Below are 25,201 nucleotides of genomic sequence, written 5' to 3' on the forward strand. Positions count from 1 at the left end.
GTGGGACTTGGGAAAATTATAAGAAACAGAAGATTATTATAGAAGATTTGAATTAAAGCGTGGTGAGATAGGAAAGTAGATTATGATGAATACTATCAGACATTGGCGTACATATTCTATTTGCTGAATGGACACCTAAAAAGACAATTACAACAAAAGCAACTACAACAACAACTACTACTACTACTGCTACTACTTCTACTACTACTACTACTACTACTACTACTTCTACTACTTCCACTACTACTACCACTGCTACTACTATCACTACTACTACCACCACTACTACTACTAATACTACTCCTCTTCCTCCTCCTCCTACTACTACTACTGCGGAATTTCCGAAATAATACAAAGTCCAAAATAGATCAGGTTGACAGTTCATCAGTGGAACAAGACACTTAGAAGAGGCTGGAATGTAGAGATATTGGTTAGTAAAGTAAGAAACAGTCAAGACATATTTTTGAAATCTAAGATCTGAAAGGCAAAGAAACGAAGTAAAAGGCAAAGGATGAACTGAATTGTCAGTCTTAACATGCTAAACACATGGCTATAAGAAAGGTTAAAACATAAAACAAATGAAGTTAGTTCATAAGAAACCGATATCTCTGACACACAATCAACCACATCGTATGTGCCGACGTTAGCCCTCAAAGCTGGTGGAAAGAGAATGTTGTTCAGTTAGAGAGTTAACACTTTGGATAGTAAAGACCAGGCTGATCAACAAATAAATGGTCTGAATATCTCATCATTCACTAGAAAATAAAGGGAAAAAAAGGAAAAAAGTGAGAGAAAAGACGAATAATTTGAATAAACACTATTATGGGGGGGAGAGCTAATTCAAAAGGCTAGAATAGGGTATCTATGGCACACGCGTACGAAGAAACTTACGACTTTCGCATGTATTGCCTGTCCAGTCCCCAGCACATAGGCAAACAAATCCAGAGTCACCGTTGGATGTGAAGCAGGTGCCACCATTCCTGCACGGATCATCGTTGCACGAGATTACTGTATTTGACCAATGGATATATGGAAAAGTAAAATAAAGGAACGTTACTTCGGTTCAGAACTTTTCTTTTTTTATTATTATTATTTTTTTTTTTGGGGGGGGACCTGATTACGCATTTACCCAAGCAATATAGGTATATGAATATATAATATACTTTATTAGCAGGTGAGGTATGGTAAATATCATCAAGAATTTACAAGAATTTCCACTTTTGAAGATTATGGAATGTGGTCCCGAATGATATGGAACCACAGACAGATTGACTCATAGGCTCAAGTGGTGCCGAATAGCTGGTGGAAAGAGAAGGTTGTTTAGTTAGAGAGGTTGCAGATTTCTTATAAAATGACGGCACGCCGTTCAGCAATAAATGGTCTAGATTCTAGAAGTATTATCTTTGATTAGAAAGCTAGATATATATCAGGGAGGGAAGTGGAAAAGAAGACATATATTTTGAATGTGAATTCTAAATGAAAAACAAACAAATAAGTGGGGCTAATCAAGAAGGCAATAGACATGATCTGTAGCACACTCGTGCGGAGAGACTTACGACTTTCGCATGTGCTGCCTGTCCAGTCCCCAGCACATAGGCAAACAAACCCAGAATCACTGTTGGATGTGAAACAGGTTGCGCCATTCTTACATGGATCATCGTTGCACGTAATGACTGTATTTGACCAACAGAAATATGGAATAGTAAAACAAAAATGTTACTTTCATTCACAAGTTATGAGACAAGATGTATTATATATATATATATATATATAAATATATATATATATATAATATATTGAACCTGATTACTCATCTACTAAGGCATGAAGAGGTATACAAATACATTGTTAGCAAGTGAGGTATCGTCAATGGCATTAAGAATTTAGAAGAGTTTCTACTTTTCGGAGCCGTAGGTGGTTCCAAATGATATCGACGCCTATTCAGATTAACACAGAATAAAACGATCCTGAATAGCTGCTTGAAAGAGAAAGTTGTTTAGTTAGAGAGGGAAAAAATCCTATGGCATGCAGAGACGCTGTTCAGCAAAAAGATGGTCTGGAAATCTCATCATTGACTAGAAAACTGGAGGAAAATTAGGGAAGGAAGTGGAAAAGAAAATAATAAGTATAAATAACCTAAATGGAGAGAACTACAGGTGGAGCTGATTCAGGATGGTAGAGACAGTGATCTGTGGCACACGCGTAGGGAGGGACTTACGACTTTCGCATGTTCTTCCTGTCCAGTCCCCAGCACATAGGCAAACAAACCCAGAATCACTGTTGGATGTGAAACAGGTTGCGCCATTCTTGCATGGATCATCGTTGCACGTGATGACTGTATTTGACCAATAGAGAACGTTAATAGATTACAAAGAATAATACTTTTGTTCAAAAGTTATTAAATAAAGATCTGATATTATCATTTATTTGGGAGATTGATGACACACTTACTCATGTATGTCTAGCAATATACTGTGCTAGTCAGAGTTTTTAAAAACACATTTTAAATACGCTTTGTATAAAGGGGCATTAATTCTGTAATTATATTTGATGTTATATTTCCTGTTTCTTTTGATGACAAATTTGCTAGGATCCTATTCACGGCTGACTATACAGGAGTGAGTTATAATGACTGGGTGAAAACCCATTTGCACCAACTCCAATCTTGATTTTGAGCTATTACGCCAGTCGGGTTATTTGATTTGATATAGTGATCTCTGTGAAAGGCCCAATCCATTCGTTGACACTTTCTGGTGGTTGCTGTAGTATCCCCCGAACAGCTTTGATGTTCTCTGGTGGCCGCCTTTCTCTCCGACGACCAGACCGTCTCGTGTTTGGGTTGTGAATGGTTCAGTGCCTGTCCACTGCCTGACCAGTCCCCAACACATATGCAAACAAATCCAGAGTCACTGTAGGATGTGAAACATGTAGCACGATTCTTGCAAGGATCAGCGCTGCACGTGTAAGCTATGTTTGACCAATTAAGGTAAGTTCAACAGCATAGTTAAAGCATGGATAGTATTAATCATTATCCTCCTTTTCTAAGGGAAAGCGGACAGTACATGGTTCACCTAGAATCTGGTCCTCCCAGTAAATTTTACCCTTAATTGCCAGTAAATTGAATCACATTATTGTAGATTGGTGTATGCATACCTAGGGAGCACGACGACAGTGTACAAGTTAAAATAAGAAGAAGATGTTATATATCATTATCATCGAGCTTTAATCCGCTCATACCTCTTCATACTTACCTGGAGTCTCACACGTATCACCCTCCCATTCAGATGACGGACAAAGACATACGAATCCGGAGCCAGAGTTAGAAGTGAAGCAAGTCCCTCCATTCCGACACGGCTCGTCCGCGCATGTCACCACTGCCATGACTGCATGGATAAATAATGTAATCTCAATGTCATGTCATGACATTACAGATGTCAAACAAAATGACGCATTTACGACGCGTCGTCACCACAAAGCGTATAATACTCAGATAATCGTAATTTGTAATCTCGGTCTCGCATTGACAAGCAGTTTGTAATGTCATATGCATGCCTCTACGAACCATTCAAAGTACAGTAATGTGAGCCATCGGTTTTCTTCCAAGAAATGCAAACATCTAAATATTTTTTCTCAGGTTATTCATGTATATTAAAGGAAATTTATATTGCCACGACTATGATATGTGGGGAGGGAGGGGTGAGAAAATAAGAAGATGGACAGATTGTTCAAACTTTGAGATTGTTATTCCTCTCAGTGAATTAAAAAGAAGGGGTATAAATTTTTGAAAATTTTTTTCGAAGAACTGTTATTTATTACGTTCGTGAATAGGAGTCTGATTTACTCGTGTGTACCCTTTTTAACTATGCACAGGCATTCATCCATACTCAGTTATGACTCATATTTAGCTTGTCATGGCTAAGTTGGTTGTAATATGATAATAATTCAACGAATAACGTCATGAAACATATACCCTTATCACTAGCTTAAATGTGAGATATTTGATATTTATATGAGATCTTCAACTTGTACATTACTAAACCTAGTACTTATACAAATACATCGTAAAATTCCATGATAAGGTTGAATGTGTATCATTAATTTGACAAATAAAAATAGCCGTCAAGAGACCCGGGTAGTCACTTCAGTCTTTCTGTAACCCAATCTTCCACCTGTTTATGTTTCCTTCTTACAAGTCGAGCGCCATGAAAGAGAATGTCCCATTTTGTATCACTCGGCTTGGGTTAGAACCAAGGACTTACCGTACACATGAGACTATTATATCATTCAGTAATAATCACCAATGGGAACTTCATGCTCTTAGGGAATTGACTTACCCATTGTTTCACAGGTAACTCCAGTGTATCCATCCGCGCATAGACACACAAATCCTTCTCCGTCATTTGAGGTGAAACAAGTGCCTCCATTTAGGCAGGGAGTATCTGCACATGTGATTACTGAGAATATTCAGAATAATAAAGAAATGCACATCAATAAACGACATAGAGATTCGTTTCAAACGTAAAATCAATGCACTTTGATTTTATTTTTGCATATCGTAGAGTAAATATGTACACTAATTATATTGAACCAGTTCCTTCACAGCGTGTCTTGAAAAGTTTGGAGTTATTGCTTTCTTTAAGAAGAAGTGAACCAGACATTGCAAATTGCTGTCAGCAATTTTGGTCATTACGTTTTCACAAGCAAAGTAATGAAACGAAACATAACTAAATAGCATTTCACACGGTTAAAATCAGTCGGTGATTATGCATTTTTTTAAAGCTTAGAAGATATATATATATGTGTGTGTGTATTTTCAATTTCAGTGATTCATAAAATTCAATATCACACCTTTCACCCGTTCCCTTAACATGCTTAATCCACAATGGTACTCATAAGTGAAAAAAACATAGTAAATTTATTATTGGGCAAATGCATTCGACTTGCCCACTAATTACATCTTATAAATTAGCAACAAAAATTGTACTGATGATAATGATTGAGACAAATGAAATTTTGTTTTAATCAAAACACTAGAAGAAGAAAAAAAATATCATACCAGGAATGGGATTTTCAGTTGCAGGTGGATCGGTGGGGTCTGGACCATTAGGCCCGTAAATAGGAGATGATGCTACGTTTACCCAATAAATCTGATTAGTCGATACGAAGCTTGCACTGTGAAAAAATAAAGAATAGCGAAAATAGATCATTACTGAGCAGTCATGGCTAATATATATATTATATCGAGCACTTGATTAACATTTTGTTTATGACCTATATTGCATAAAACTATCAATAATACAATTGATTAAAAAAATTATGTGAATCTTTCTTCTGGTATAATCATTTAACAGAAATTGTAGATAACCATTGATAAGATTTGAGGTACATCTATGGAAACGCAAATTGACATTTCTATTTAGGTTGTAATGTTCCAAATACATTCAACTTTACGTAAGTCTAATATTTAAAAAGGAGAAATTTGCACTGACTCATCAATTAAAAACAGTCATTCAAGAACTTCTTGTACCACAAGAACTGATGAATCAAACGCTCGGTGTTATTGTTTATTCATTTTAGCTACCCATAAAAGAGAATGTGTAAACCATTTTAGTTAATTAATTTGCACATCTTTGAAAATATTTATACAAGCATGTAATATTCATCATTTTCTTTCACTAACCTCAGAGTGAATGCCACTTGAGAACTGGAATTTCGTGGACATTAATGCCAATATTTTACAAATGACACCGGAACTAAAGAATAACTTACACGAATTCGACATCGCCGACGTCCGATGGCGGTGCGACCCAGACGACGGTCACCGAAGTAGGCTTGATATCATTGTTCGTATGTGTGATCGTATCCGAGGATGCTTCGCAGTTGACGACCTGCAGGTAATCGTTGGGGAGTAGGAAGAGGGTTCCGATGGGTGTGGTCTCTCCCCTCTCACGGGCTTGGAGTATTAACCCTCTATAGAAGGATCCGTTTACTGCTTCAATTATCACTGGAGATCAAAATAGAATGGCGAATTAATTTCTGAGTGAGGTGTAGGATGACACTGAAGGCATGAAAAAAAGTAGTTTGCATATTTTAGTTACGTTGCAGCACGGTCAGATAATTCAAGGTTAATACGGAATTAGATCGGGTACATGTACAGGTGGAAAGAATAATACTGTAACATCCCACTGTACTGGTCATTAGAAGAAGTATATTTATTTGTATGCTACACTATCTATCAATATGAAGTGGTCATGATAATTATGTATTAATCGGATCTGTCTCCACGAACGCCACTTATCCGAGAAAAGTATGACAAGTGACAACTGATTTAACCATCCACTAATGAAGTGAGACATAAATTGTACCTGATTATGTTAATGGCAATGCCCGAGTTTATTATGGAATGATTTGCGCATGTTATGAATTAATTAAGACAATAATCTGTAGATCTCGATATTTAGATGCACGAGAAAAAAAATCAGCAATATAAACTATTATTTCAACATAAATAAGCACACATGAAACGAAATAGCATGCGTGTTTGTAATCATGATCTAAATACAGAAATTATGTTATATCGTTATCAGGTTGATTGTATAATCATTACATTTGCGTGTACATGTACATAGAAAATGAAGAGCTATACCAAAAATTACAAATCAAATGTTTTCTCTCCGCTAGCTGTAATAATGTATTATCATTGGAGACTTTATTGGCAAAGGATTCATCAAACGTAAATCCAACTATGAGATGTGTGTTATCAATGACACATTTTGGTAAATTGTACATTTAAGTGATTTTAATTTCCAAAATGTGCAATTTTGGTAAATTAAGTAAATTTTAATTACCAAAATGTGCAATTTACAAAAAAGTGCCTTAACAGGGGTGCTAATTGAAATTACATCAATACATTTAACTGCTAAACGAACGAATCCATGTCAGTTTGGGTTTTGGAAAAATACACCCGGGAAATACATGTACACATTTAGCCCGGGATTAATTTGAGGAATGTGGGTTTGTCGTATAAATTTTTTGTACTGGCGAAAGCAGCTAATGTATTGACAAAAGGCCTATACCATGATTTCGATGTCAATATTGATTTCCTAAACAAGTTACGTAAACGTCACAATGGAAGGAGACAGAACGTGGATAATTTGAATAATAGACCGACTTGAAGAGGACCTTGATGGTATTGTTTGGATAATTTCCTCGATAAGCCCAATAAATGCATTATGAGTAATATATATTGGATTTTATTGCGATAAGACTGTCAAAATACAATCATAAGCAGTCAAAGACTGAAATTTGTGACTGTTTACATGTACAAATAGAAACATAACAAAATATAAAATAAACATTATAATATATATTCAAATACAATAAAGATTCATACAGATGAAAAAGAAAAGTGTCATAAGTACATTAAATGCCAAAGGCCATAAGGTGTCACCAATGAAGAAAAGGGGAGGGAAAGACATAACATAGCATAAAAATAAAGACGTGTCGTGTCTGTCACTATTAATGTCGTGTTTACTCGATGAATTTCTGCATATATTTTTAACACTTCCCAATAGCAAAATTTGGGGAAATATTGTAAAAAGTTAAATGAGGGGTCCTTCGCCATTGTCTTGTTATTTTGGCGAAGATTTCTTATTTCAAAGTTTCATTTTATTCAAGAGAAATGCCTGCTAAACGTGTTTAGTACCCCTTTTATCTTGGTTTCATTTTATGTGTTAACGAGTGTCTCTTTGCCTTCTTTTCTTATTTTGCGATCTGTTCCATTCCGCAAGTGCATTTTGATTGAAGAATCACTTTCAGTTTATTGCCTCCTTTATATATTTTATGGTGAAATTCCTCTTCTACAATTTGACTCATTTTAGATTCTGATCAAGTTCTGATTTTTTTAATATGCCCTTATTTACTTTTCGTAAATACCACTTTTGTTTGCTAGTTTGTTTTTCATTTTCTGATAATATATAGTAATTGCAATTAGCGTTCTTCTCTTTCCTCCGGACCAGCAGAACGAGGGGTGTTAAAATGTGCCCTTTGTGAGTTAACACATTTTTGTAATCTACTCATTTTTTTTACCCCCTGAAGTAGATTCTATTTTATTTGTTCTGTAGGCCTATTTCTTATTGCGAAACACTTCCTTCTCATTTGTATTCCTTTGCTTTTCACAATGAATGGAAACGTATACAGTAACAAGTAAGTAGCCTTGATTGGGCGAGTTCTATTAAACGAACATTTTGTGCCCAAAAGGGCATTAAATTTTGGTATCTCACCCTAAAGTGTCCACTGGGATGCAAAAATTGACACCTCGGAGGTGTCAATGACTTTTTTTTCTGTGATAACATGGTCCTAAGTTTATGTGTTGCTTAAGTGATAAAAAGTGTCTTTTGTGAAAACATTTACAAACGGTAACTTACTCTTCCCAAAAAATAAATGATAATAATAATTTCAAGAGTGAGATTTTTTTAAGACTCTTCAACATACATATATAAGTTATGAAATGTAATTATCGCCAGAGTAGACAACAGAGCAAGTTTTACAATTTAACATTTCTTTTCCTTATTTATTTATTTTATATACATGTAAAAATATCAAATAATACGTGTGCTCTCCTCTGGCATTGGTCATCAAAGTCATTCTCAATGGTCAATACCATCCTCCTGCCCAGCACTGAGCCTATACGCATGTAGATGTAATCATTTACAATGAAATATTGAAATATCACCCCATTATAATAGCAATCAAAATGGCGGCTATGGGGTCATCATGAATTCTTTGGTGGTCACTCAGGCTGATAAAAGGTCACATTTTCTCAGACAAAGGACTTACCACAATGCTTTGGGTGACCATGGTAATATAATTAGAAGGTATGATACCTTTGTTTAATTTATCAATACTCGAGCGCCTTCGGATGAGGTTTTCAGAGATATAACCAATAACCACTATTACGTGCAATCAATGTAGACCTGTGATTTGCAGAACGTTTCCCCTTTGTTGTAAATGGCCTTCTTTAAAGAGGATTTGAAAGATTATTATGCTGCCACATAATTTAACCTGTTGACAGCGAAGTGAAATTATCAAGTAGCAATTTCATATTATCAATCAATAAAACAAATCACATTATTATAGAAGCGCAAGAGGTATGTATTTTCTTTCAGAACGTATAAATATAATAAAGGAAAGAGGGGATGAGAATGGATATAACATGTACTATATACATGAGAGCATTATTCCTTAAAGATCTCAATGCCCGACTTCCTCGTACACACTAGAGGTGGAATGAGCCGGAATGCCGTCGGAATAAAAATTCTTGGCACATTCTTGGATATTCGAAGTGCATTCTAAGAAATATATTCTGACTGCATTCCAAATATTCGGGTCCATTCTTGTGTCCGGCCCGAATGTTTTGCTCATGTTCAAAACTTTCGAGGTGCGTTCGAACTGGAAAATATCGAACGGCATTCAAAGTGCAGTCCAACAGCACACTGACTGCATTCCAAATATTCAGACGTTATTTCAACAACATTCGAAGTATTCCAATTGCATTCGTGGGAGAATAGAATCGCATAAAAGCACGACTAGCTGTTGCTGCAACGTCAGTCAGCACCGAGGAGTCACTGAGGCACATTGAGGTCATCAAACGGCATTTTTACAAATTTAGATCAATTCGAAATTCCCTCCCGAATGTGGCTCGAATTTTGAAAAAATTTCATTCCGGCTGGTTCTGCTTGATTCCTGCTGATTAGGAATAAGTGTGACGGGGGCATTGGATGATTGTGATTTTTTTCTCTATTTTTCTTATTCAATTTCGAAATTGTAGTATTCTCAAATTATTTTTCTTTCAACAGTTCATGGAATTTCATAAGAATGGAGAAAATGAAATCAGACATACACAATGGTTAATGTTTATTTTTCGAATTCCCCATGAAGAGACTTAAATAGCAAAGTTACTGCGATCAATTTGAATAGAAAATAATTTTGGGGATATTGGTCGAGTTCTCCAGAATTTAGAGAAAAGGGTATACTTTCTCTTAGCGATCCAGAAGCATTATCGCTTCAAAAGGAGAAAACTATCACAAAGTTTGCATGGTTTATACGTGCAATATGTGTATTATACAGCAAGGAAGGGGGTGGTAAAATGTGTGCCCCCATCAGTGGCTTATTAACTGACGAGATACTAAACAAGCAACAAGGAGGGGGGGGCATGTATCTGGATTAAACATATTCTCATTACTCGAGATTTGCTTTAGCGAGTGTTCTATTATTTGCTATCTTCTCCCCCTGCAAGCGACTACAAAGACCATTGAATAGTTCCACTTAGATACAAGTAGCCAATGATAGGCAAATTTCAGCCACTAAAACAAACAAGATTACCAGGGAAATGACTGGTTTGAATATATTAACATAATAATGAAATATGTTCACTTCTCACCGTCAATCCAAACCCTTCTAATTTTGGGGTTAAGAAAATCTTCCCTTACTAGAAATGAAAATGAAACAAAACATATATATATATATATATATATATATATATATATGTTTTGTTTCATTTTCATATATATATATACACACAATGTACTCAGTTCTTGGCCATTCGAGTCATTAATATGGACTCAAGACAATTATTTAGCATTCTCTGGAAGCAAGCTATTATCAAACGCAAGGAGGCAGCTGGAGGTCCCAAAGACGATCGCGAGACAGAGACTCAAATCTGCAACTTTGTTGTCATCTATATCCCGACACAATATATCTGGACTGCGACAGGTTGGAAATGCTTTTTATCAACTTTTATTTTGCCGTCACGACAACGAAAACGTTTCCAAAAAGCGACCGAAGGTCTGATGGTATATAGCGTATTAGCTTTGCCGGTCTAGAATCAGTCCCGTCAGCGTTCTTGCGGCCTTACTCTGCTCTTGGCAAATTCGATGAAACGTTTTCAATAATGTGAAACGATTATTTTAATCGTAGAACAATCGTAGTAATCGTATCAGATCATGTTATATCAGTCGTGGCAATCGTATTGATCGTAGAAAAAAATGAATGGTCCATAACTTTTCACGATACGTGTAGGTAACGGAACGTCTTTCGTAACGGATCACACGACAATGGGAACGAGGCATTAGCAAAGATGATAAATATCCAAACTTATTGACAGCGCCTTTATAAGAAAAACCAGTGACCTTTCTCGATTCATCAAAAGTCTAACAGTAGCATCGACCATTGATCTTGATCATCCAGTCATGACTTTAATCCTGTCCTATTCAGTCTACCTTAACGAATATGGATAGCACTACTGTTGTTCAGCATTAGTTTCCGCCACGCGGCAAACCGTGAACCGCGCACTTAATCCTTTTCCTACAACATTATGAAAAACAACCCTTTTCCCTATTTCTTCATTCTCTTCTTTCTCGTTCCTCCCTGATTCTTCCACTTTATTCTTCCTATTTTCCATGATGATAATCTTAAAATTAAAATCCGAACCCGAGTAACTATGAAAAATAAAAATCATTCGAACGTACACCTTTCTAATGACTCGTTTGACCAAAAATTGCAACCTCAATCTGCGGGTTTACTGTATTTACTTCAACATGTTTACACTTCCAGATTCACTGATCCGCCTTATTACATCCATCTACCAATGTGATCAACAAGCATCATGGATTACATGCAATAAAAATATGCAAATTGGAAACGGTGGGTTATTTACTCATTCGTTGTCTTGTTTCCGATTTCTCTGAATGTAGAATAAAAAGAAATGGCGGCACTCCAAATGAAGTGATCGGATGATAGAAACTATGTCTGATTTTGTTTACCATTTTTAATGAAGTCTGGAAATTATGAGGGCACTCTAAAAATACTGAGAAAATTTTTACCCAATATTGGGTAGAAAGGAAACATGTACAATTGTATGATTGCTGTGTTTTTTTCAACCCAAAATTGCATAAAAATGACAAAATATTGGGTATTTTTTTACCCATACAACATGCATGTACTCATTTTACTCAACAATTTTTAGAGTGGGTGATTGTCCGGTGTGTTACAGCGTCTCTCATTTTTTTTTATCGTTATTTTTAAGTTTAAACGAGGTAAACATGAAAATTATATTTTGATGCACTGTATATCAACCTCAAGAGAAGAATCTATATAGATGTACGAGACGTAAATGGACATGTAGACCCCATGCTTCTTATGATCAAGTTTGACATACTTACTGGGAACATTTCCATTAGGTACATACGAGTTGACGATCGGTGTGATCGTGAACGGGGAGGGTGAAGTCTGTGGAATGGCACCATGACCGGGTGTCAGGCTGCTACAGATCTCAGGGTTCGAGTCCACAGGAGCCCCTGTGGGATATCCGCAAGACTGGGTCACCAGAAGAAATAATGTCCCAAAGAGAAGAATCGGTGCTCTGGGCACCCGAATGGTTATCCGTACGTTCATGGTGATCCAAGCTTGAGGTAAAATTTGTCTTATAATTGTTGTTGTTTTATCGTACCACAATAAATGTAGAACGTATAAGATATAGTCTATTTAAAAAATAGACTGTTGCAATGCAGAAAAGGAGTACCGATACTTCACATTACCAGCAACAGGTTAAGAACCGATCCTGTATGTATAAGATAGGAACAGACACTCAAGTCATCAGTGCTATGAGTATAATATTACATAACATTGTCTTATGAGAGAAAGATATTGAATAACTCCCGATTTTAAACAGGTTCACACAGCGATGGATGAAATTGTTTCCCGATGAATATCCATAGGAATGAAGAAGCACATAATTCCTTAACGCTCAATGAATTATCATTTAGGCGCCTTTTCTTCAGTCCTCTTCCACTTGTTATCGTAAAAGTCTTCCCCTTGTCCAATACAAATTTTTATGAGATTGACAGTTTCTCTTTTTCAAGCTCTTCCCGTAAGTTTTGAAGATGTGCAATGCTGGGTAATATCCATAAGGGAGAACACAAGAAGCAATAATGAAACCCAAAACATTTCCAGTGTGCTGCAGCACGGTGTTACCAAATCTTTTCAAAATTCAGATAGGAGCACCAAATGCATAATAAGACGTCCTTCCCACACGTAATGGCCATGAAAGGGATGCTAAAAGAAAAGGAGCGAGAATCAGCAAAGCGGAAAGTCTCAACATGATAACAATAGATGCGCAGGGGGTCTATTGAATTGTTAGGTAATAGGACAATTCAGGTGGGCTTTGGTGAAAGAAAGGGAAAGGAATAGACTTGGGTGGAGCGGCGAAGGGATGAGGTCACCACTAAACCAATTCGGAATGTCCCCATTGTAGGGTGGAGTCTGGATGGATTGTCAGGCCTATGGTGTTTAACCTCCGATTCTAACCTAACAATGTTATGTTTCATATTGAAAATTATAGTAACCGTTATATTTTTATGTGAACGGTCGTGTTCCACTAGTTGAATTAAGCCCGGCCTACACTACGCTATTCCTTGCGATCCGAATTTCAAAGAAATTGTGATAACATTTGATATGGACATTCCAACTTATAAAATCTTACGGATCAGAGTTCAGAATAGTGGTAGAACTACTGAAATCGAAAACAGTCCAGTTCGAGACTCCCTGAATGAATAAAAACAAAATCAATTCCAAATCGTAATGACGTCATAATTGGCTGCGACTTTAAGCCGATTTGGACTTTAATCAGACCAGAGGGCTTGCCACAAAATAAAATTATGATTTTAGTATTCCTTACATCATGCCAAACTTTACATAAAATTATTTTACTTCTTGGAAATTTCATATTTAATTAAGAATGCGATTTCTTAAAAAAAAATAAAATATTTAACTTAAATATAGACATCTAAATAAAAAAACAGAGTAAAATTCACACAGCAAAATACTGAAATTTCATCAAAATCTGATAACAAATAACGAAGTTTTAATTTGAAAGTTTATCAAAAACAATTGTGAAAACAGTTACATGCACGTTGTCATGAATATTCATTAGATGGGCTGATACATGTGTGAATGTTATGTCTCCCTTGTAATGAAACTAGTTGCAGCAATGAATGTCTAATTCACTTAATTAGTTGCTATTCCAATATTTTTGGTTCTTGAAGTAAAAAAATGGATGAACCCAATTTATTATTTCATATAATAAAATACAAAATAACAAGTGGGAATATGACATCATCAGTTTGCTCATTGAATATTCATGAAGACATGCGAAGCACTATTTTAACGGAATAATGCAAATATTTAAAAGTCATAACTTTGTTATTCCTTGTCCAATTTTGATAAAATCTTCAGTGTTTTATTTTTCTGATTTTTCTTAATCTGTTCAAATCACATTATTTTCAGCATGGGGTACCCCTTTAACCTTTGTTAAGATCTCAGTGTAGAAGACGTCGTGGTCACGATCGGTACCGATGTGTCGATATCTCGCGATGACAATGATATGGAGGTGCCGTGTGGAGGTGCCGTGGCCGAGTGGTCTAAGGCGCCTGGCTATACATGGAAAGTCCGGAGTTCGATCCCCGGCTGCGGCACCTATGCCCGTGAGCAAGGCGTTTAATCTACAATGCTCTTTTATCCTGCTTTCAAATAAATGGAAATGCTATATGCATTATTGGTAACTAGGTGTGCACTTGTTTTGTTTTTTTTTTTAAAATCAATTTTTCATCTGGCGAAAACTTCGAATTATTGTCCATGATTCTGCTCGGCGGCAGGTCGCCTTTTTACGACCTGAAGAAAAAACATCGGAATAACTTGCACTCTTAAAAATGTTGGGCAACAAACTGTCCACACAACAATTTGGTTAAAACTTATTCTGGCCGGTAGTTTTAAACCAATAATGTGTGCTTTGGGTGAAAACTATACAATATTGGTTGAAAACTACCAAGAGTTGGCATGGTTGGATAAATTTTTAACCATTATTATTGTTACTAAATAGGTTCATTATTGCGGATTGAAATAATCGCTAGGGTATTCATTTGTCTCGCAATCTACTATGGTCAACAAGGAAATTCGTGATCACTTGATAAAGAGTTGCAGCGGCACTCGAAAGCTCGTGAACTTGTAAGCTAGTGAACACTTTTTGCGAGAGTGATCACGAATTTCCTTGTTGACCATAGTAGATTGCGAGACAAATGAATACCCTCTAGCGATTATTATTATTGTTGTGTGGACAGTATGTTGCACAATATTTTGAGAGTGTGCGTTATGGTCACAGCATGTGACGAATCAGTGCTACGGGAGGATCTTGAAGAAGACAAACTCGGGGACAGACTCACGCTTTGGCCAAATCTGCAGTACAGATCCCGATTGAAGCTTTGATCAACAAGTGTGTCTTCACGCTTAGCTCTAGACTAGCACAAATACAATTTATAGTTTGAAATAACATGAGCTTTTCCGTGTTGATACACGCATTCACATCTAGGGACATTAGGCTGCATATTCAGACCACTTTCCTGGAGAGGAGGGTTTGCACAGCAAACTAGTTTTGCCCCAACATTAAATCATTCTTCACTGACAAGTTTATTCCATTTTTATTCGAGCACGATTCATGCGAGAATATGATTAATATGCATGAGGCTCTTTTCCTTGTCGGATTTGATATATAGCAAACATATCCTAGGGCGCAATATTTGTTCTAATTACTTTTTGTTATAATCATTTCGACAACCATTGATCTCTAGGGCTTTTTTATCCGACACTGTTAAAAATGCTGCACTGTAAAAATGAAGTGCTAATTTAGCACCTTCAGACCTTGTATACATAGTGACTGCACTACTAGTGCCGATTTTCTAGTTCAAATTTACACTAGAAAAACAGCCGGCACTCGAAGTGCAGTCACCATACAAGCACTGTAAATGCTAAATTAGCACTTCATTTTTTACAATGTAGTAATTTCACACAAACCGTAAATTTACAAGATGTTTACCGTTTAAAAACAGACAACACAATGATTTAATAAATCAAACGTATTTATGCAGTGATAATGTAACGTAGAATTACAAGTTAAATGTAAAACAAAGTCAGATATAATAATCTTTGTAAAAAAAACATAAAAATACCAACGAACTATCGTGTTTTTACGTTGATTACAGTGCATCTATCGTGTAAATTGTGTTCTTATTTGTAAATTAGCTATGTTAAAGGCGAGTTTCATGTCAAATTAATGTTAAAATGGTGGGGGTTACAGTTATCCTGTATTTTTGCATGTTTACAGCCCATCGTAGTTTAACACTTCATACTGTTTGTAAGTCCCAGCTGCCAGTAATAAAATACTGTTTTGACAGATTTATTTTAACAGTGTACATTTAAATATATAGATATTGTTCGAACCAATGTGCGCTCGAGACTGTAAAAAGAACAATTACATTTTGCAAAAAGATATTCAGATTTACTAGCAGGTGTAGCAACGTAGTCTTGTTAAGATGTGATTTCTCAGCTCTTCTTCAACAGTGTTCAAACATGCACAACATTCACAATTTTGTAGATCATGTGGATGAAATCTCTGTCACATTTCGATCGATAACTTTTTTCCCATTGATATTGTTGTTAAGGCTGTCTGAATTTGACCATATCGGGATACACACACTATCAATATTTTCTTTATTGTTATCTTGTTTATCCATTTCAAGAGTCTTGAAGAAAGCCTGCTTGTGCATTGAAGTCGCCAAGCAAGTACAATGATATTGAGAAGCTAACTGTTCATCCTGACCTTATACCGAGGGACAGTAGGGGAAGGCGGGGTAAGTTGTGACAGTTTTTGCTTTTTGCATGTTAGAATTGATATGATCGATAATCTTGTCGAAATAAGTACCTTGCCTTAAAATTTAATTCTTCTGAAATATTTTCCACCAATATATAACTTTCTACCCCCACACTGAAAGTCATCGCGACCTTTGAAAAAAACGATGTCAAATGGCTCAACTTGCCCCATATATGGGGTAAGTTTGAGCCACCTTCTGGGGTAAGTTGAGCCACAAAAACTATGTACAAAATGTATGAGGGGAGAACCAGCATGTCAATTTTTTTGTTTAAAGTCTTTTCACTTGCTAATTATCTATAAATACTAACATCCTTTAAAAGGAAAAGAGCAGTCATGTAAATTTGCTCCTTTCAGCCAGCATTTCAATAGATTTTTATGGTTTGTTTGTTTTTTAAGATACATTACCATAGGAATTACCATGGCTCAACTTGCCCCATGCTGTTTGGCTCAACTTACCCCAGTCCGAACTTAGTGCGATTATTTTGTATCCACACATTTATTATGCATCCATCATATAAAAGACTATGACAAGAATGAAGATCCATACCTGGACTAATAATGTTGTTATCATGTCTTTATTATATTTAAAGACGTGTGTGTTTATAAAGCACTTATCTATTTCACACTCTTTTCTACTTTTTTGGCTGAAATTTTTCCCTCTAAAAAATACTTTTTGTTTCAAAGTTGAAAACAATGTGGTGGGGTTAGGGGTTATACTATGGGTCATCAATACATGACACCACCACAATGTCTGACTCACTCATTATTGGCCTGGGGCTGGTGGCTCAACTTGCCCCTATGCTCAACTTACCCCGCCTTCCCCTATCCGGTGAAAGGCAACTGGTCAAGGTCAAGCAACCGTAAAAACAACACCATTAAATCAAATCATAAGTTGCGGGCATCTCGTGAGTAAATAATTTACATTATACATGTAAGTGTTTTCACCATGCCAGCACAATCTTTTAGTCCTGTATTCTATTAAATATTTTTTTAAGTCATAAAACGAACAAATCTACAAGCAAATAAGTTTTCATCTTAATATCACGCTTAAGTGATATCCACAAGTAGTTAACAGCAGGATTGATATTCCTCAAGAACGGAGAAAACAATAACAAGATAAGAAATATGGTCATATGTCTTGTTAACGAAGTTACACCACAATAACCATGAACAGATGTTTGAAGAAGAATTTTGGTAATCAAAGAATTTGATTAAGTAAAATTGTATTATTTGTCCAGTGTCAAAACATATAAGTAAAATTGTATTATTTGTCCAGTGTCAAAACATATAAATACGGATGAGCGGATCAACATTGCACTTCAAACTCAGGAGACTACAACCCGTGTAACAAGTTGGCGTAGATCTGTTCCTGTTTACTTTCGAGACCGATATCAATAATGAAGTACGCTACAATCGCTCTCTGTTTGTTCGTGATTCTGGCGCTTGGTGTCTACCAAACTGCTTGTCAGCCTCCTTACCGTGAGTATCTTCCTAGAATTTCCTCTGCGTGTTATTTGCGTTATCTGGTCTTACTAGTAGGTAGTATTTCCTGACGTACAGGAGATTCAAGAATATAGAACACCCATTGTCAGATGCTCTACATGACAAAGAACATCCTAGAGGTCTTTGTCGAACATTGGTGAATCAAAACAGTGAAGTCCTTGACAAACGACGTATTTGCAATTTCATGTCAGCTCCGAACTTCTGACGATATTGCTGGTCCACCGTGAACCAATTTTCGAGAAAAACTTCCCTTTTTTGTCACTTGATAGGCATTTTGTGTCCTTGAATCCTCTTTGCATCGCTGAGCAAAATATCCATATAAAGAACAAAATGTGCTCGCTTATACTTCTAATCTGGGACGGTGCAATATTATTTTGTTTTTCGAATCATTTTTTTTGGGGGGTAGTAAGAGAATTAAGTAGATGTGTATTGTCCAGTGACACAACACGTATTAATGGTCTTTATTCGTCGCTGTTCCTTTTTTTTTGGGGGGGGGATCGTTTAGAGAGTAAATATTAAAGCCGAAATGTCCCGTACGACAGGGAATCGCCCAGGGGATGGTCGACCTATCACTGAAGCAAAGTCCCTGCTGTGTGGAGCGTTGTGGCCCAGTGGATTAGTCTTCGGACTTTGAAACAGAGGGTCGTGGGTTCGAATCCCAGCCATGGCGTAATTTCCTTCAGCAAGAAACTGATCCACAGTGTGCTGCACTCAACCCAGGTGAGGTAAATGGGTACCGGTAGGAAGTAATTCCTTAAAAAGCTGTGTGCGCTATGAACGCCTAGCTTAGCCGGGTAATATAGGAGCGCCTTGAGCACCTAACAAGGTGGATATGTGCGCAATATAAATACCTATTATTATTATTATTATTAAATCCTTAAAAATTCCAATCCACGACCAATATTAGCGGTATTTCATCAAGCGCCTTTTGGGTTGTGTAACGCTGTTCAGCAATTATCGATAAAGACATTGCTGAAACCGTTCATTATCTTCTTTCTTTACCAAACCTTATTGGTGTCGTTTACTTATATTTTTTATTTGCTGTGTCAATACACCACTCTCCTCTGCAATTCCAGAGTAGAGGATAATTTTAAGCCTTTAAAACTGTATTTTAAATGCCTTGAAAATGTTACATTATTTCATTATTACCTGTATACAGCGTCTCCCGCTCCAAGTCCCGGCATGCAAGCGGAAATAAACCAAGGTAAGAAAAAATAGTCCCATCCTCTACTCCAAAATAAAGGCTTGTAATCTTTCGAAATGGATATATTATTAGTATTCTTTCAATTGATTTTAACCTCAATTAAAATGATATGTTCCATTCACATTTTCAGAAAATGAGCAAAATGCAATTTGTTCCAAAATCGGATCGCGAACAGCCGTAAGGTTTGCGGTGGCCTTAAGACAAGAAGAGAAATAATTCACACCATAATGATAAAAACACAAAAGTTCTATTGCATTTCTATTTGAATTGATAGATATCGACGAGGCAGCCCCCCCAGAGAGTAAAGACTGCCTGTCCGATCCACTCAACTGTTGGGAGATGTGTAAGTCAACAATGAGGGCGCTACACAATCATATCGTGAAGCGTCTAAGTGTCTCGATCACAAATTCTTTCATAATAAAAAAAATACACTGATAGAATTAAAAAATATGATAATGATACGTTTATCATTATCATATTTTCTTTGTTAATGTGTTTATGAAAAAATGTTGCAGAAACCAGTACATAAAAATGGATTAATTGCTTGATTTCGCTGGTGGGGTTGAAGCTTATTTGATTACATGTTAGATAATAATTTTGTCGAACAGCATGTTGTTAAGATTTGATTTAAATCTGATAGAAAGGGTAGAAATAACGATAAAACAATTTAGGTTCTCAAGTTTGGTGTTAATATCTTGTTTTCATGAAACAACTATTCAACCATCGAATCAGAAGAAGATTTAGGATACCACCCTCATTGATAGACTGTTTATTTGCACTAACAAAAACAATTCCTGTCACTGTTGCTTGTTAAAATATACGATTACTAAACTTAAATGAGACAAGTGACACTCCAAAATTCTTCACCAATTATTGTTTATCCGTATTTACTATGTATATTTTGTTATTTTTAAATGCAGAGTGCTGCTGGAGTTCGTGACGTCATCAATAACGCTGATGTGATAACATCAAAGGACGATTATCATCCTTATTATTTCTGACGTTAAAAAAAAGAAGAAATGTGGAAAGAATTTCAATAAAATGCATAACACATCAAGTGTAATACAACTTGCTGTTTATATCATTATTCATGTGTTTTGTTTTATTGTTTTATTTCCGTCATAAAAAATACATAACAATATATATACAAGAGATACAAGGAGTAACATATACATACATACATAATGATTCTAAACATTGATTAAAAAAATGATTGATTGAAACATGTTAAGAAAGTTAAGAGATCAAACTTAAGACAAGAGACGGTTGGATAACCCATATTCAGCTGCACCAATTGTATGTGCGGCTGGTCTTCCATGGGGATGTGTCTGTGTGTATTGAATGATATTTTTAAAGCAATGACATGGGTAGATATATTGAAAAAGGACGAGGAAGAGACGGAGGAAGAGAAAGAGTGGGAGAGAATGACAAGAACTTAGAATAAGAACAGAATGTAGAATGCAAGGAAGAATAGTGAAGGTTAAATGGTAAAGACCACTGAAACAGCACGACTTTGTCCACATTGACATGCAAGTATTTAAACGACTAGGCGAGCCTTACCGTTGTGTATGTCGACTTCAGTTGACGATGTAACGTAGACGGTATTTTTGCAATCCCTACGCAGACGTTTTCGACATCGCACCAATTCATTTGAAAATGCAAGTCAAATCACAATTGACAGCTAGATGAGGGGTTTTTGTCGAAAGTTGGTGGACCGGGATAGCAGATCGTCCGAATATTCGGGCTTGATTGCAATAGTATGTCGTTTGTCCGGAGTCCAGGCAGGACGATACTGTTGTTTTGGTTTACCGATTTTCGACAAATGAAAGGCTATTTTGACATTGAAGGGCTTTTGAAAGCGTTATAGAAAGCGTCTGCTAGTGATTGCAAAAATGCCCTGTTAATAACTTACAATCTCAACAAGTCAATGGCACGATAAAGCTTCCTCAATGAGTGATTAATTGGAGTCTAATTTCACCTTATGCTACAAGTAATTAATTAAACCTGTTTCTCTTTTGAAATAAGGAAAATAAATCTTTCAAAAGAGTTAATAATTATGTAAGCAAATAACTTTCATTGCAATATCACGCTTCATTATATATGAATAATAATCAGATTAAAAATGTACAATATATTATATTACTGCATTTCCTGATTACGAAACTGACCGAAATTACTATGATTGCCACAAGCAGATGTTTGAAGAAGAATACTGGTATCAAAATCATTCAACCATAATGAAACCATATTATTAGTCCAGTGGCAAACATTATAAATACAGATGAGTGGATCATAACTTCGAACACTTCTGTGAATACATCCCGCGTGAACAAATCAGCATAGCTCCTGAAAGTGTCTTGTTTCTTTTCTAGTCTGAAATCAAAATGAAGTCCGTGTCAATCGGTATGTTCGTGATGGTGATTCTGACACTTGGTCTTCACCAGACCACCGGCTGTAAGTATATCGTCATCAAAATTATCATAAAGTTATTGTTTGGTCTAAATCCTGTCCAGGATGGGCTACTCTGATCTTTCTTTAGTGGCTGACGGGTGGGGGGAGGGGTTGCTATCAACCCTATATACATGGGTGTCGGAGCAGAGAACCTATCTTTGTGTGTGTGTGTGTGTGTGTGTGTGTGTATGTATGTTTATTTATTTTTGGGAAGGTGGGGGTGCACAACAATATAGATTCCCCAATAAACAAAGGATAATCCTCTACCTCTGCGTCGACGCACATGCATATAATAGCGGTTGGAAGATTTTTTTTTTGCGGGGGTCAATAACTCGAAATTGTTTATTGTTTGCTCTTATCATTATCATCGTTACCCCCCCCCCCCCCATCCCCACTATCTCTGGTTTTTTTCAGATTAAAATGTTCAGTCTTAAATTCATCATTTTACGTTTTCATTATATCAAATTTTGAATACATTTTCATGACATCCTACAGTGTACCTGATGTACAGTGGGTTTCAATAAAAAGTTTACACTCTGAAAAAATCCTAGAAATTGAAAAATACACAACATGGGGATAATTTTTTTCACATACATTCTTGTGTTTGGGTCTCATCCATTTACATGAAAGTATAAATGTGGAAAAAAGGCTTCAGGATATTACAAATATATAATTTTGCAAGATTAATTCTAGGTGTAAACTTTTTTATACGCACTGTATACATCACATTATATTTTGTAATGATCGGTACTTGTTTAGTTTGGGTGGGTGTGTATGGGGATGGATCTTCTTACCTTGGTTTACATAAATGAAATTGTTTGGTTGCACCTACTTGCGATTTACATAAACGTTATTCGCTAATGTACTAAATATTAAAAATTATCAGTTTGAGTGGATATTAATCATAGACTAAATATGAATCCAAATCTGTATTATTTCATTACACAGCATATCCCTATCCATATCCATCTCCCTATCCCGCTCCCTATCCAGCTCCCTATCCCGCTCCCTATGCCGCTCCATATCCATCTCCCTATCCCGCTCCATATCCAGCTACATTTCAAGAGGATGCTGCGGCAACAAACCAAGGTATGAAAAAATAGCACCCTTCTCTCTCTTTCACCTTTCACTCTCTCCTTATCCTCCCTCTCTCTCAAGGGGGGGGGTATATGATGGGATGATTCTAAGTGCATAATAATGAGTCAGATGCATAAAAAGTAGCAATTGCTGGCAAGCAATGTCTTCAGGCACAAGCAATTATTGATAGCCAAGCAAAATAGCATGCCTCCGCACTTTCTTTAACCCTTTGCTTGAACCCTTTTCTTGTCTTCATAAAGCAATTGCTAGCGGTTTGATAATGGAAGCTTTAAAGTGCCACCTAGATGTTCATATAATCATCTCTCCATGTCTACATCTCATAGGGAAAAGGATAAGATGACGAGATCTGTGATCTCGTGATGTCTATGGGAGAGATGATCAGAATGACAAGATCTTGGATCTGAGATCTTGCTATCTGATCATCTCTCCCACAAGATGTAGACATGACGACATCCAAGAGTATAAATAAAATTGTCATTTATAATTATATAGGCATAATTAAAAAAATAAATACATGTACATTACTTTCAATTTGTTTTTATTAAATTTGACAGATGTCGATGAGGAACTCATCTCTCCATAGATTAGAATTGTATACATCATGCAGTCAACTGTTGGAATTGTTAAAGTCAACATCGAGGGTGCTGTTACTTTTGTGTTAGAATGGCACTGCTGTCCTGATCAGAAATGCTTAACCGAGGATCATGCCGTCAACAAATGATTAACACAATCATACTTCAATATCAGGAGAAAATGATTCATGAAAAATTGAAAACTTTGGAAAATTAAAGAAAATTGATATCTAACATTGCTCAGTTACTGGGTGATTATTTTATACCTTGCGTATTATTTCAAGTATTATTGAGGATTATAGTTTCAACGTGTTGGAAATGAGTTGGAGACATACCATAAAAGACAATCCAGGGAGAAAGGAGAGAGAGGGGGGAGAGAGAAAGGAAAATGGGAGAGGGGGCGAGGAGGAGGAGGGGGGGGGGATGAGAGAGAAAGAGACGGGGATCGGGGTGGGGTTATTTCAAGAGGTGAAAGTGGAATACAGAGAGTAGACTACATAAGGTGATACCAAGGTACAGAGCGAAAGAGGAGTGGGCTTGTGTTAGAACGCAGAGTGGGGGGGGGGGGGTGTTGCATCCAGACTGTAAAAAAAACGCCTAAAAATATAAGAACACTTTTGCCCACAAATGTTTTTAAAAATGAAGGGATACATTTTCCCCGAATTTGTTCCAAGCCAAAACCCTATAAATAGATTTAATGAATTTACTGCAGACCCGGTCATAAAACGAATTAAACATCTTCCAAACCAAGACCCCATAATTTTATTCAGATCGGGTCGAAGCAACGACTATGCGCTTTACCCATGCTTTATTACAGGGTCCTAATTTTGAACAAATTGGACGGTGAAAATATCCCTTCAATTTTATTTTTAAAAAAATTGTTTTTGTGGGTAATTATTACTTTTTTTAAATTTGTGGATAGTTTTTCATTAATTTTGTGGGTAGTTTTACATTTCTGTACATTTACACATTTGTGGTTATTTTGTACCTTTGTGGGTAAGGTGTTTGTACATTATTTATCGAATGTAACAGGACAGAGACAGATGAGGGTTGATTATACGTTTACGGTGTTGATTTTAAATCTTGGGTGTAGGTGGGAGAGAGTGAGTACGTTTTTTTTAAAGATAGAAATACAGATTGAGAGGGAATGAACAGGGTTTAGGGTGCTACCCGAGACATGTAAAAGGGAAATTAATGACAAACGATGTTGAAAATTATCGTTTATCGTGATTTTAGGCCGAACTTCGAGCATGATCAATTTATCAGTTTTGGGGGACTTTATCAGCGTCTTTATTGGTTTTAACGCCCACTGAATCAAAATCTGTATTCAGCATTCACTGCTTTTCAAATAACCGGAAATTCATGCATACGATTTCCATGTCACTTTATTTGATATACTCATTGAAATTCTTTCTTGAATGACCTCTTTTTTAAATCTTCACCTTTGTCACGTTTGGAGCGGACTTTTATCAACTTCAACGAATATCAGAAAGGAGGTCATTTTGAGAAAGACACGGAGTGCAAACACATTTCTTAAGATGAAATTTATTGTGTCGAAGTGGCATTCCTTCATATCTGTAGGCCTGCACAGATTGCCGGATCGATCAAACAAGT

General features: G+C 36.3%; 2 protein-coding genes and 1 long non-coding RNA gene across 20 annotated transcripts in view; 2 read left to right on the forward strand and 1 right to left on the reverse strand.

Annotated features, from left to right (window-relative positions):
- The window catches only part of LOC121408183 (fibropellin-1-like), a 57,870-nt gene extending 44,766 nt beyond the window's left edge, over nt 1-13,104 (reverse strand). For 3 of the 18 annotated variants that reach the window (XM_041599553.1, XM_041599555.1, XM_041599552.1), the window contains exons 1-8: nt 12,222-13,100; nt 5,770-6,004; nt 5,057-5,172; nt 4,335-4,454; nt 3,252-3,383; nt 2,219-2,335; nt 1,557-1,673; nt 892-1,008 (exon numbers count right to left, since the gene is read on the reverse strand). In XM_041599553.1, the coding sequence (XP_041455487.1) occupies nt 892-1,008; nt 1,557-1,673; nt 2,219-2,335; nt 3,252-3,383; nt 4,335-4,454; nt 5,057-5,172; nt 5,770-6,004; nt 12,222-12,453 (1,186 nt within the window). In that variant the 5' untranslated portion in view covers nt 12,454-13,100. Of the gene's footprint in view, nt 1-891; nt 1,009-1,556; nt 1,674-2,218; nt 2,336-3,251; nt 3,384-4,334; nt 4,455-5,056; nt 5,173-5,769; nt 6,005-12,221 lie in introns of all 18 variants that reach the window. The other 15 variants (XM_041599550.1, XM_041599551.1, XM_041599546.1 and 12 more) reach the window with 12 other exon arrangements.
- Nucleotides 13,105-16,530: 3,426 nt separating this feature from the next.
- On the forward strand, nt 16,531-19,757 carry LOC121409483. The gene is made up of 4 exons (XR_005969165.1): nt 16,531-16,739; nt 18,036-18,238; nt 19,422-19,466; nt 19,741-19,757. It is a non-coding gene; the product is annotated as an uncharacterized LOC121409483 (long non-coding RNA).
- A 1,993-nt stretch (nt 19,758-21,750) lies between these two features.
- Nucleotides 21,751-23,821, forward strand: LOC121409484 (procyclic form-specific polypeptide-like). Its single transcript, XM_041601403.1, has 3 exons — nt 21,751-21,920; nt 22,866-23,006; nt 23,570-23,821. The coding sequence occupies exons 1-3, from the start codon at nt 21,851-21,853 to the stop codon at nt 23,596-23,598; spliced, it is 240 nt and encodes a 79-aa protein (XP_041457337.1). The 5' UTR covers nt 21,751-21,850; the 3' UTR covers nt 23,599-23,821.
- Nucleotides 23,822-25,201: the final 1,380 nt, after the last annotated feature.

The sequence above is a fragment of the Lytechinus variegatus genome, chromosome 2, assembly GCF_018143015.1.
Source record: "Lytechinus variegatus isolate NC3 chromosome 2, Lvar_3.0, whole genome shotgun sequence".
NCBI classification, from domain to species: domain Eukaryota; kingdom Metazoa; phylum Echinodermata; class Echinoidea; order Temnopleuroida; family Toxopneustidae; genus Lytechinus; species Lytechinus variegatus.